The following is a 14,573-nucleotide window of genomic DNA, read 5'->3' as shown; positions in this document are numbered from 1 at the left end:
TCTACGTAGATCTATACCTACTTATAAAAAAAGAAAACTAATATATCTTCTTAAAAAGTAGCCTAAAAATCCTCTTAAAACATTAAAAAGCTGACATATATCCTACTAATTCTCTTAACTAATCTTACCCTTGATTTTTCTACTCGTCACCACCGAATTACCGCCAACGCTGTTGCATTGCGCGTGGACTATACTAGTAATTTAAATTCATGTTTATTAGATGTATCAAATGTTTAAAATTTGAGAAATGATTAAGAGGCCTAAACAAATAGGCCTAAAATAAGGCCTAACCATATTACGGTGACACCTGTCTTTTTTATAGCACCCAACAGATTTTTTTTATTGGGCTACCAATTATATCCTTGTAGAAGGTTAAGCCATTAAAGATTTGTTGCCTTCTTCATTTCGTAAATCCAAAAAACCAACTGGGTTGGATCAGTGGTTGGAGCTCATGCCTCTGAAAACAGAGGTCATGGGTTCGATCCTCATGCCCAGCAAGGCTGGAGGTCCTTTTCTACCTATGGTAGAACTTGGAAGCAGCCTCTCTACCTTTGGTAGGGGTAAGGCTATCTACATATCAACCTCCCCCATACACCGTCGAAGACGGTATTGGGACCCAAAACCCGTGGACCTCCAAACCAAAAATATATACAAAACAATTAATTGTGCCATGAACGAAAAGAATCACAGAGGAGGCGCTGTAAGTCTGTAACAATATAACCCCAAACCTAAAATATATACCTATCTAAGTTCATGCTGGGGAAAAAAAATGATTCGATGGTGTTGCATTGTTGCAAGCTAGGTGGTGAGAAGGTTCGCCGGCAGCAAATTGATCAACCCATGATAGTATTTTTTTTACGGGATAAAAAGACAACAAATATTTAATATGTTTCAAAGGGTATAATAGGAAGCCCATAAAAAAGAATCTGTTAGGTAATTAAAAAGGAACAATTGTCATCATTATATGGTTAGGCCTTATTTTAGGCCTATTTGTTTAGGTCTCTTTATCATTTCTCTTAAAATTTATTTATGTTAATCCTTAAATTGTATTACTAAATTTTTCTGTTCTTTCGATTCAAGCTATTAAAGCAGAATTAATAAAACAAATTCACTATTAATCCTTACAGCAAATGCATGCTATCATCTTCGTTCCCATGAGGAAATGAGTTGTTATTCCGTATAATTATCTCTGGTACCAAGTTGTATGTAAATTCCTTTTCCCGGCCATATCATAAACTTTTGGTCATGTATCTTAACTTCAATGTTGTCCTAGATTTGGCTCGAGACTTTGTTTAACACACAGATTCCACCAACCCCGATAGGCTCATTACCATCAACCAATGTTTTAAAAACCGGTAGTTTAATCATACCGGTGTGAAAAAAATTACCGGTATTACCGGTATTATCGGAATTACCGAAAATACCGGCCGGTACGACTATTTTAGTTTAGTTTATTATTATTCTACAAAATTTGTTACAATTTAACGAAAATAGTCAAAAAACAATATATAATTCACTCAAAAATAATAACAAATAGGTATTTCATAACAGAATATAAGGTTTAAATTACACAAATAATAAAAACTAACATTAAAGTATCATAAAAAAATATTTAAAAAATTTTCAAAAAAAATAAAATGAAAATACCGGAAATACCGGAACGATAATACCGGAAAATACCGGTAATACCGAAAATACCGGGATTAAAATACCGGAGTACTCTCAAATACCGGTAATACCGGCCGGTATATACCGGTATTTAAAACATTGACAGCAACCATAGGTCAAACTGTAATATTTTAGACGACCCATAATTTCTAGAGTTATAATTTTTTATTATTTTTTTTTTTTTCAAAAAAAAGAACACAAACTCACCGATACACTCTATGTTTGAATTTTTTGGGGTCAAACTGCAATACAACATGTCTTTCTTAATTAGTAAAATTTAGTTGAACTAGTTCATTTGTTGGGTGTTGGATGACATTTGTATATGATTTATGACATTTTTTTTTTGACCCATTTGTTTGATGTTTAATGTCATTATAACAACTCCAAACATTATTTTGCAAGTCAAAAATGCGCCTTGAATTTACTAATTAAAATGGGCGAGAGAGAGCATGAGAGAAAAAACAAACAGACGCCTTCAATGGGAAGCATATTGATTATTGATGGGTGATGGGGATGAGATTAAGAAGACGGTGTCGGTTCGATGGAGAAAGAAGAAATTTAGGGTCTGGATTGTCGAGAAACATATTGATTGGTGTCCCCCATGTGGCCGCGTTGTGGACCATTTTCTGTCACTACGGATACGGTGGTTCCCGGTGGTCGAGGAGGAGGAAGGGGAATGGCGGTGCCCGAGGAACGAAAATGAAATGTCTATGCATGGGAAACATGCTGGACATTTACTGCCTCGTGGGAAAAATAACAAGTATGTTAAGAATAATAGTAAGTTGGTTTTTTCAAATGTTCAAAACAAAAAGTTGGTTTTTTCAACTAGGGAACAGTGTCTCACGTCTAACGCAGTAGATGAGAATCAAAACTCATTTATTGAATTATGGGCTAATAATTGTTCAGTGGGTAAAAATGCTTTAAGACCTAAGAAACGGGCCAGGTCATCCGAATTGGACTGTCTTGATGGGCTTTCTGGTCCATTAGAAGGAAGGGAGTTAAATGTTATTGGGGTGATCAATGAGAGGGCCATTTTGTCGCCTAATAATAATACTCCAAGTGATTCATTCTCCTGACCTTGGTAGATAGGAACTTTGGTCCAAAACCATTTCGATTTTTGAATTCGTGGCTGGATAGAGATGATTTCGATGAAATGGTCTCTAAGGCTTTTGACTCGTTTTGTGGAGTGGGACCTCCTGATATTAAGTTGATGATGAAGTTGAGATGGGTTAGAGACAAAATTCGAGTATGGCGTGATGACGTCCGTAAAAAAGAAGATGAAGAAGTTGAACTTTGCAAAATTGAGTTGGGTGAACTGAATGCTAAATTGGAAGTGGACGATTTAATGGAAGAAGAGATTTGGACTCGAGCTGAATGTCTTAAAAAACTTACAGAGTTTGAAATCAATAGGGAAAAGGATCTTAAACAAATTTCCAGATGTAAGTGGGTCGTGGAAGGTAATGAAAACTCGAAATTTTTTCACGGGCTGATTAATAATAGGAGACGCAGTAATGGTTTTCCTGGTATGATGGTGGAAGGGAAATGGGTTACCAAACCTTCCATCGTCAAAAAACCAAGTTTTGGGATTTTTCAGGAAGAAATTTAAGGAGAAATGGGCGTCTAGGCCCAAGTTGGATCTGTCTATGATTTCAAAGCTGTCTTATCATGAGGCAAGTGGATTGGTGGACAGATTTTCGTTAATAGAAATAAAAGAGGCCGTTTTTTCTTGTGGTGATGACAAGGCCCCCGGACCCGACGGCTTCAACTTTAGATTCGTGAAAAAGTTTTGGAATAAGATGGAGGTCGATTTTGTAGGCGTATTAAATAATTTTTTTGAAATAGGAACAATCAGCAGGGGTGTTGGCTCGTCGTTTATCACCTTGGTGCCCAAAGTTAAAGATCCGATGTGCCTTAATGATTACAGACCAATCACGCTCATTGGTGTCATAAGCAAGGTTATATCCAAGGTCTTGGCGAATCGATTGAAAAAGGTTTTATGTTCTGTTATCTCTGACTCCCAAACAGCTTTTCTTAGTGAAAGGTTGATCCTTGATGGCCCGTTAATCGTGAATGAAATGGTTGCTTGGCTGAAAAAAGAGAAAAGGAAAGCTTTCATTCTTAAAGTCGATTTCAATAAGGCATACGATAACGTATTTGGAATTTTCTTTTAGAGGTTATGGAGCAAATGGGCTTCCCAGCTCGGTGGCGGTTATGGATCCGTGGTATTCTTGCATCAGCTAGGTCTGCAGTATTAATTAATGGCTCTCCTACATTTGAATTTCAATGCCAAAAAGGTATGCGTCAAGGTGACCCTCTATCGCCTTTTCTTTTTCTGATTGTTATGGAAGGTCTAGCTTGTTTGACGCGGTCTGCTAGGGAGGCGGGTGCAATCTGTGGCATCAGTCTTCCTAATCAAGGCCCTGTTGTTTCTCATTTGTTATACGCGGATGATGTGACTTTTGTTGGCGACTGGTCGGTTATCAATATTAAAATGGTGACCCGCCTTTTAAGAGTTTTTCATATTTGCTCGGGTTTAAGCATCAATTTTTTTAAATCAAAATTATATGGGGTGGGGGTCGATAAGGTGGAAGTAAATAGAGTGGCCGAGATTTGTAAATGTCGGGGAGGTGCCCTACCTTTCACTCACTTGGGAATTAGAATTGGAGGAAACATGAATAAGATTGTGAGTCGGGATTTAATTTTTGACATCTTTGAATCTAGGCTCGCCTTGTGAAAGGCGAATTGTGTTTCTTTTGCAGGAAAAGTCACCCTCATTAAATCCGTTTTGGAAAGTCTGCCGACCTACTACTTTTCTTTATTCAAAGTTCCAGAGAAAGTGGTAACGGGTTTGGAAGTGATTATTAGAAGATTTTTGTGGGGAGGGACGGAGGAGGTGCGAAAAATCCATTGGGTGGCGTGGGATCGGGTGGCTTCTCCAATCAATTCGGGTGGTCTTGGTTTATCTAAACTAAAAGAGTCGAATCTGGCTCTACTTTCAAAATGGATATGGAGATATCGGAATGACGATAATGCTTTTTGGAACAAGGTTATTGATGCAATTCACAATACTAAAAGGTGTTGGGAACCTCTACCACTCAATCGCTCAACTACCGGGGTATGGAAATCTTTAGTGTGTAACATCAACAAGGTCAAGGTGGTAGGGGTTGGTTTCAATAGTCGTTTTAAAGGTGTTGTTGGATCTGGATCAAAGATAAGATTTTGGATCGATATCTGGGCCTGTGACGAACCTTAAAAGACAAATTCCCTCGGCTATTCAAACTTGAAAATGAAAAGAAATGTTATGTTATGGATCGGTTTTGCAAGGACAATGGCAAATTTGGCAGCTTATGTAGATGGAAAAAGGAACCGTCTTCGTTTGAGGAACAACAAGATTTGCAGAATCTAGTTTGTTGGCTGGTTACACCATTAATGGATCTCCAGATAAATGGCTATGGGTGGACGGGAAAGATAATGTATTTACTGTTAAAGGAGCAAAAGCTTTTCTTAGAAGTCATCTAAGAACTAATGATCAGTTCGTTGTCAAGTGGTCCAAATGGGTCACAAAGAATTGCAATATATTTATGTGGAGAGTTTGTTTGGATCGCATAGCTACAATGGAGGCCCTTAAGTACATGAAGGTTGTACTTGAGAATGTGGAGTGTGTGTTATGCAATGGTGGCCTGGAGGAAACTGTGGAACATATATTCTACTCATGCGAAATGGCTGCGATAATTTGGTTTAAAGTCAACAACTGGTGCAAGGTAAACCCTTTATTTTTCTTCTCGATCAAGGACCTTTTCCAAGCCGAAGAGTATGTAGGTGCTGGAAGATTGACTAGAAAGGTCCTTAAGGGGATTATATTCACTACCTGTTGGTGTCTTTGGCGTGCAAGAAATGACATAAGATTCAATGGTGGGAAACGAAACGTTGAAAATGTCTTCCTAGATATCAAGACTACGAGTTTTCTTTGGTATAAAAATAGATCGAGGAAATGTAACATTAGTTGGCAAGACTGGAATGATTTCAATATTTGCATGTAGTAGTGGGATGTACATATTGTATTACCACTCATCGATTTGATGGGTGGTATCCTTTGTGAATAAAAGTCAATTTTCAAATAAAAAAAAAAAATCTGCATATTTTGACTTTTCGGAGGTCAAACAACAGTATAGCAACATGTTACAGAAAATTTTGACTTTCCTGAGGTCAAACTGCATATGTTGATTGTCTTGAGGTCAAACAGCAGTACAATTGTACAACATGTCTTTCATGAGGTCAAACGGTTGTAAAACAACACATCTCATTCAATCTTATTGGGTTTGTCTGTTAAGTATGTCTCATTCAAACGGCAGTAAAACAATAAATTTTTGTAACTGGAAAAAAAAAATAACTCAAGCATACAACCATAGAAAAAAAGAAAACAAAAGGAATTGCATCTACTATTACTAACAGAAACTTTAAGTTCGTGTCAACTGGAAAAAAGAAACGTTTTTTTAAACATACTACCATGTCTTTTAAAATTATTTTTAGAAAAAATATTATGTGGCATGTTCACAATTTTTTCTTAAAAAGATTTTAATTTATTTATGATGTCATATTTACTGATTGAACATTTTTAAAAATAAATAATCCATTAAATGTTTATTTTAAATTTCTATTTAAATTTAAAATGTATTTTATTATTTTTATTAATGCAATAGGTCCTTATATATATAAATTATGTTAACTAACTTAGTATATTTCTAGAAAAAATATTATGTGCCATGTTCATAGTTTTTCTTAAAAAGATTTTAATTTATTTATTATGTCATATATAGTTATTTTTACATTTTAAAAAGAATTTTAATTAATATACCCGGGTTGAACCCGGGTTTATTAGCTAGTACAAAAACAAAACACAATAGTTTTTCAGTTTTTATCACCGGGAAGACGCTCAACACTGATTTCTACAACGGGTGATACAGGTAACTTGACCAAGAATAACTTTAAGAGCATTCTTGATAACATCATCTCTTCAACCTTTGTAACCTCTGTGTCTAGGACAATTTTCGCCTTCTTTAGCACAGGTGACTTGGCCAAGATTAGCATCACAAACTCCAACTCAGTCTTCAACATGGCAAAATATTCAATCTTCAATTCATTCAGATGCTCTAGCCAAATATCAGAATAATCTTCCAGTTTAACAGGGTTTGTTTCAATACACAGCTCATCTCTATAATATCGACGACTCTACAGAAAGCATTGCCATTTATTGTATCAATATATATTGGCATGACAATCAAAACAAGAAGTATTTAAGAATCAAGATGAACTTGTGTTATTTACCTGCAGATTAATTTTCTCCAAGTTTGGGGAGGATTTGATCAAGACAGAAAGCAACGATAACCCATGATCACTAACGAAACACATATCTAAAGACACGTATTTAAGGTGAACTAATGGGCTTGGAAGCTTTTGTGGACCTGCTTCTACAAATAAACACTAGAACCATAGGCAAAAACAAAGTTTAATATGCAAATTTTTAGTTTCAAGTCGAATCAATGATATACCATAATAGTAAAAAATTTACCATGTCAATCCATTCATTAGCAATTGTCAGATTTTCAACCAAAGGTAAACACTCCAATAGCTCAATAAAGGAGATGTGTTCACCACGGCAAAAAAGAGACTGCAACAGCTTACAATATTCATATAAACTATAAAACCAATCAGAACAGATATATTAATTAGTGAGAACTTACCAGAGTCACAGTCTTAAGTAGCGGTGATTTGGATAAAAGACGTAGAAGCGTTTCTCCATAAATGCTTACACACCGCAAGCATAAAGTTGTAAGGCTACCAAATCCACTGAATGTCGGTTTATGCCTTATACGACAATCAAAGAGATGTAGGTACGTTAATTTCTGCAATGAATAGATAGAGAACGGTAACACATACGGATGACCGTCTCCATTCAGCTGAAGTTTTAACTCAGTCACAGTATTGCTCCTTGACAAATGAAGTATTATTTGATCAATTAAGAAACGGTTTCGACCTGCCCTCATGTCACAGGTGAACTGCAGTATTGGACCCTGGTGCATTAACAGAACTTGGTACATGGCATAAAGAAATTTACTTTCCAGGTGCATCAAATTACGCGGTTGACGCCATTCATATTCTTCTTCGAATATATCCTCAACAAACACAAGTTTAGGAATTCGGGTCCAACTGTACCTCCAATTCTTTGAGAGAATACTAGTCCTTACTGCATCTCTTATATGTAGATGACATAAGATGGTTTCTATTATGTTCTGAGGAAGGTTGCTGATTATATCTTTGGCCGGCTGTTTACCTTTCATCTCAAGGTGTCTTTGTTGGATTGATACCACTACATAAGACCTGCATATATACATATAATTATATATATATATATTTTCAAGATCAAGGACTAAGCATCATGGTTTGGATCAGTGATAAATACCATGACCGCCAAAGGGTTAGATCCTCATCCTATGCAAAGGCCGAGGTCCTTTTATACCTTTAGGTAGAACCTGTAAGCAGCCTCTCGACCTAGATAGAGATAAGGTCGGTCTACATCTTAACCTCCCTCGTATATGTCAAGTTATCGGGGTCATAAACCCGTGGAAGACGGCAGTGGGCGGTTCTTTCTCCTTTTTTATTCAAGATCAAAGGCTGAATCACAAATGTCATACAACACTTGGTACAAAATCCGAACACCCAATGAAAAACGTTACGATTTTTTAGTGTGGCAATTCTTAGTGAAAAGAAAGATGAAACCCTAATTAATTAAAGTATGTATAGAAAACATAGATATAGATTAAATGAATCATACTTGTTTGCCTTAATCAATTTCAATTACTCTGTGGGTTTACCATTTTTACTTTTTTAGTATTTGTTAACAATACGATACTTAGTGTTTGTAACGGTGTTTGGGTGGACAAGGTGGAAGGCTTCCACATTGGTGTCATCAAGGTGGTCCATTACAAGAGTTGATGTGGTTGTGATTTGGAAGCCTCAGTGTGTGAGAAGAGTTGGGTGGTGGTGGGGTGGTTAATTTTTTATTGTTTTCTTTTGTTTTTGATTGGTTATTCTAATATTATGGCCTTATGGGTATAATTTTTTGGGTTATTTATGATTGTTGTTTTAAGACTCAGAATTCTATGCGGCATTATATTTTGTCAAATTTGTTTTTTGTGCGAATGTAAAAAAACAAAAACACAACTAATCTTTTATCGTCAACCCTTTTGACCGTTTATACATAAAAAACTAAAAATAAAAACCAACGAGCAGATATATATTACAGCGAGAGTAGTGTGATTGAAATACCTTTGTTAAGTTGAGACTTAGAGAAGAGCTTGAAGAACAGCTTTATTCACATATTACTATTATTAGTACAACTTAGGGTTTTTATTATTAAGAATGGGGGTGGTAAAGGTGAAAGCCACACAATTTCTGAAGAAGAAATAGATTGATTGGTGGAGAGAAAAGGATTAGTTAGACAAGAAAGAAACATTTGGTCTAGTGAGTTGTGAGTCTAGCGACTAGTGGTTACATTTACACAACACCTTTCTTTCTTTTTTTTTATCCAAGGAAAAAATAATATAAAGTTGTTCGAACATCTCATACTAATTTTTTAATAACTATTTGTTTAATTAATAAATGTTTGTCCCTATGAATTTATGGATTAAAAAAATAGTATGTGAATATTATACACCTAAGCTTAATTACCTAACATTCTTATATTTGTCCTAAGATATATATTTACGGATGGTGATATGTGACGAGAGATATATTTATAAAATGGTTGTATTTAATTTTCATGGATAATATCTCGCCTGTTACCTTATTAATAGGGTTAATATCGCAAATGGCACCTGTGATGGTTGAAATTAGCATTTTGCACCGTGTGGTCGATAAATGCTTCTAGATGCTCCTAAAGTTGCATTTTTGATCACCAAAAACCCCTGACTCAAACGTCCGTCCATGAGGAGCCGTTAATTAACGCCATCACGTGCTACCCACGTTTAGGGATGACAACGGGCCGGGTATGGTCCGGGTTTAGATAATCTCGGACCCGATTAAAAATCCCCGAACCAGGACCCGACAGGCCCCCGTTTATTTACCAATTGTCTGATAATGGGTTTCTTCACGGGTAATCGGGGATCCGTTAGATTTCTTTTATACATAAATTTTGTGAAACAACGGACTAAAAGGCGGATTCATATTAGATGTAAATGTCACATATGAAAATCACATACTAATAGATCAAATCATCACACCCAACAGCACAACAACCCATAAGATGCATTAGAGGACGTGCACGTTTTGATCATGGAATAGGTAGTGTACTCTTTACTTTTAATTTACTGCTTGCAATTAGGATATATTCATTCCCATATTCACTTTTATTATTTGCTTGCATTTAGATTTTACGTCCATGTTTAGCGAATTGTTCTCAGCATGTACGTTTGCTTTTCTGTATTTAAGTATTGATGAAAAGGATGGATATCTTAAAAAAAATTTCTTATATAGGATCGAGTATACGGGATCGGGGCGGGTTTCGAGTATACGGGTCGGGTATGCGGGTTTTCATCTAATACCGTACCCGTATCCCCAAGGAAATGTAAAACCACCCATACCCGGCCCTAGACCCGGACCCAAACCCGGCCCAACAAAGTCGGATTTCGGGTTTTCCCATCGGGTACGGATTTTCTTGCCATCCACCCACATAAGGGTATTTTTATTCGTCTGCTTATTATACCCTTTAAAAACATTTCCCCCTTTTTTTTTCTTAAACCTAATCGATCGAAACACATATATATATCTCCCCCACCCCACCCCCTTTGGTCTTCCCTTTTATCAAATCCAGAATTAAATTTTTAATTTTCATTATTATTATTTTTTTTTTTTGGAATCTCTTATATAAATAAAACAAAATTGTTTCTAGAATTTTTTTTCATATGTGTCATGCCAACATTTTTTCCTAAACTATTTTTTAAACATATATGATGTCATAATCATTTTTTATTTTGTTTTAATATATTTTTTATTAGGCCTTATGTCATCTTTTTTTTCCATTTTATTTGTCTAACCTTATTTTTTTTTAATTAATATGAAAAATGATCGACTTTATCTTAACTCTTTATTTTTAAATCTATATCTACTATTGATTTATCGTAGTTCTTTTACTTTTTCATCACCTTAATCGGGTTTTATATATTAATGTTCATCTTTACAAGTATCTTGTTATCTCAATATCAAATTATAATGTATCGACAACAAATTACATACATATTTCTATATACTTCTTGGTTTTAACTTTTTAATTAAGCGGCCCGGGTTAACCCCGGGTTAATTAGTTAGTAAGTAAATTAAAATAACAATGGAAAAAGTGGGAAAAAAAAAATTAAAAAACAAACAAAAAAAAATCAATATTCATATTCATCTGAATTCAAAGTACATATAAATCAAACCGCAAGAGCACCAAATACAAAATCAAAGTAAAAAAACTGGAGGATGACAAACATAAAACTCTAACTTTGAATTCTCTTTTTCATTCTATTATCTTTAACCATCCAATTGGCTTTGAAATTATGCTACTTATTACTTAACTTATAGAGACTAGTGATTCTTAAATCTTAATTTCCTAAGGCACATATCCTTTTGGGTCAATTTCTGGATACCCCTGTTGCCTTTCATACTCTTCTATAGTGTCAAACTCATATTTTGATTTTTCATTAGCATTCCTATTGTAATACCCTTGAGTACCATTATCATTCACTTCTTCATCATAACTAGTTTCTTGGTAGTTCCCATTGTTGTTTGCACCCAAAGAATACTTTCCATTCTCCAAAAATCTCGTGTCACTCAATCCTTGTTGCTCCATTACGTACCCATTGTTGTTGTTGTAGGCGTGGTTTTCCTCGTTCGAGCTCATGAATTCATTGCCATTGTTCTCATTACCGAACCTCATGGTGTTATAATTGTCATTGTTGTTTTGATTGTAGCTATATCCATTGTTGTCGTTGTTGTACCTACCGGTTGTGTAGCCATTTATGTTCTCATCCATGGAGCTTGAGAATCGGTTTCCATTGTCATTATAGTTATTGTTATAAGCATTATCATTATTATTGTAGCCATTGTTATTACTATCTAACAACTTCTCAAATTGAGTAGACCCTTTTTCAAACTCATCATCTTTAGGCATTTCATTGTTCAAACCCTGATCTAGGGTCGAGGTGCGATATTCCTCAGAAGAATACTCACCCGACTCTTGACCATAAAGACCATAACCATATTCTTTCTCAGCAGGTGTTGGGGCTGGTGTTGGACTCAGCGGCATCGAATCCAGCCCCGGTACCAATACTGGGGCTGGGGCTGGGGCTGGGGCTGGTGAATTGGAAAGATAATGAGTGAGCTTAGTAAAGAACTTGCTCTCTCTAGTAGCATGTGGTTGGATTGCCAAAGAAAGGAGTAAGAGCAATAGTAAGTGGGAAAAAAAGATGGTTCTACCAAAAGAGGCCATGGCACTTTGTGATGGTTCTCAAAGTTGTAGAATTCGATTGATTTATATAAGGCCTAGCTAATTAAGCCGGATTGATATGCGGGGATTGAGGGTGGGTGTGGGGTACACATACTAATTCCTTGAAGAAAAAGTGAGTCTTCAATTGTATGTGCATATATATAATGAGATTAATGTATAAAGAAGAATAGTGGGGGTTAGCTAGGAACGGGGATGTACCCAATTCACGCTAACTTTAATAATTACCATCTTCTTTTTTAGTACATATATGTTAATATTCTTACCTAATTTATGAATGTCATTGTTCTTAAATAAATCTTTGACAAAATTATTGTGTCCCTTGTTCACTTTTATAGCTATCGATTATGTTCAATATTATTTAATGATATGTTCACCTACTATTACGGATCGTTTAATCTCGGATAACTTTTGTCTTGATTGGCAACAATCTTCTAAATCTTTTAACATAATCCATAGACATATATAGATTTATAAACTAAATCAACAAGTATCGAACATATAAATATGTAGTAACCGAACAGTGGCAAATTGTATTAATAATTGGTGACTAGGGGTAACTTTGCAATTTGACAGCCCCAAATATAATGTAAAAACCCGCATTTGACATGATATATGATCATCATCTACTTTAAAATATTCTTAATCCCATATATTTGATAAGAGATATATATAAACAGTATATGGATTAATTATATATTTGATATATTATTACTTATTTTAACACAAAATAATCTGCTAAAAAGTTGATATTCTAAATAGATGACATAAAGTAATTTAATACTAGCACGACACAAATGTGGCGGCGGCTATGATGGCAACAGTGGGGGGTGGGGGTGGGGGGGGGGGCTGTTGGTGGTGGCGGCGGCGAGTGGTGTAGGTAATTGATGTAAAAGGTTAATGGAGATAATTTGGATAAATGACTGATATTATAATTTAATCATTAGTGGTATTTTAGATGGGAGAAAATAACCTAAATACCCAAATTTTTTTTAAAAATATATCAATATAAACAAAGTTTTTTAGGATTTTTACAAAATACCCAAAAAAATCGCAATAAATTTCAAAAATCGCAATGAGATTCATAAAATCGCAGTAAGATTATGAAAATCGCATAAAAATGATGAAAATCGCATAATGAACATTGAAAAAAATGGAATAAAGAACTTTAAAAATCTCATAAAGAACATTGAAAAACCGCATAAAGATTTTCAGAATTGCATAAAGAACTTGATAATCGCATAAAGAACTTAGATTCTCATAAAGAACTTTGATTCTCATAAAGAACTTTATATGTACAAAATCTTTATGTGATTATGTTAAATCTTTATGAGGTTTTGTTAATCTTTATGCGATTTTAGAAATCTGATTGTGATTTTATATAATCTCGTTGCGATTTTAATATATATATATATATATATATAGGGTAAGGTTCAATTAAGAACCATTTAAATTGGAAGAACCATGAGAACCACTATATTATAACTTGATGTTCATATGTGATAGGTATATGTGAACATATTCGTTCACGTAGGTTCATTTGAGAACCATTCATATATGAACATAGGTAATATTAGTTATAACTTGACATGTTCATATGTGCATGTATTTGTTCACATAGACTATTCACATATGAACACCAAGTTATAATTAAAAGGTTCTCATGGTTTTTCCAATTCAAATGGTTCTCATTTGAACCTTTTCCTATATATATATATAACCCCTTATAAAGCATATTGACATCTCCTATTTTAGGAAATTTAGCTCTTTTTTATACCCAAAATACCTATATTTCTTAATCTTAATTCTCCTATACACATAATCTATACTTTTATACCATTTAATAAATAAAACAACATTCTATTTAAAAGTTATAGAGTAATTATTTAAAGAGAAAATAACCTTAATACCCAAATTTTTTAAAAACTTATCAATTTACCCAAGTTTTTTTAGATTTTAACAAAATACTTACAAAAATCGCAATAATTTTAAGAAATCGTAATGAGATTGTTAAAATTGTAATAAGATTATGAAAATCGCATAAAAATGATGAAAATCGCATAAAGAACATTGAAAATCGCATAAAGAACTTTAAAAATCTCATAAAGAAGTAAAAGAACATTGAAAAATCACATAAAGATTTTCAGAATCGCATAAAAAACTTGATAATCGCATAAAGAACTTAGAATCTCATAAAGAACTTTATATGTACAAAATCTTTATGAGATTTATAAAATCTTTATGCGATTATGTTAAATCTTTATGCGGTTTTGTTAATCATTATGCGATTTTATGAATCTCATTGCGATTTTTGAAATTTATTGCGATTTTTTTGGGTATTTTGTAAAAATCCTAAAAAACTTGG

General features: G+C 34.3%; 2 protein-coding genes across 3 annotated transcripts; both read right to left on the bottom strand.

Moving 5' to 3' along the window:
- Positions 1-6,514: 6,514 nt before the first annotated feature.
- LOC122605903 (F-box/FBD/LRR-repeat protein At1g13570-like) lies at positions 6,515-9,127 on the bottom strand. 2 transcript variants are annotated; one of them, XM_043778863.1, is made up of 5 exons: positions 8,995-9,127; positions 7,410-8,046; positions 7,238-7,336; positions 6,994-7,149; positions 6,515-6,897 (listed from the first exon to the last, which is right to left on the bottom strand). In XM_043778863.1, exons 2-5 carry the CDS (start codon positions 8,004-8,006, stop codon positions 6,577-6,579), a joined length of 1,173 nt encoding a protein of 390 aa, XP_043634798.1. In that variant the 5' UTR covers positions 8,007-8,046; positions 8,995-9,127; the 3' UTR covers positions 6,515-6,576. The 2 variants fall into 2 exon arrangements, with proteins under 2 accessions (XP_043634798.1, XP_043634797.1); XM_043778862.1 differs by lacking the exon at positions 8,995-9,127 and adding an exon at positions 8,129-8,346.
- Positions 9,128-11,202: 2,075 nt separating this feature from the next.
- On the bottom strand, positions 11,203-12,230 carry LOC122605724 (homeobox protein 2). Its single transcript, XM_043778683.1, has one exon. The coding sequence runs from the start codon at positions 12,191-12,193 to the stop codon at positions 11,315-11,317; it is 879 nt and encodes a 292-aa protein (XP_043634618.1). The 5' UTR covers positions 12,194-12,230; the 3' UTR covers positions 11,203-11,314.
- Between the last annotated feature and the right edge of the window lie 2,343 nt (positions 12,231-14,573).

The sequence above is a fragment of the Erigeron canadensis genome, chromosome 6 (assembly GCF_010389155.1).
Source record: "Erigeron canadensis isolate Cc75 chromosome 6, C_canadensis_v1, whole genome shotgun sequence".
Lineage (NCBI taxonomy): Eukaryota > Viridiplantae > Streptophyta > Magnoliopsida > Asterales > Asteraceae > Erigeron > Erigeron canadensis.
This window is presented reverse-complemented; position numbering and strand designations above follow the sequence as displayed.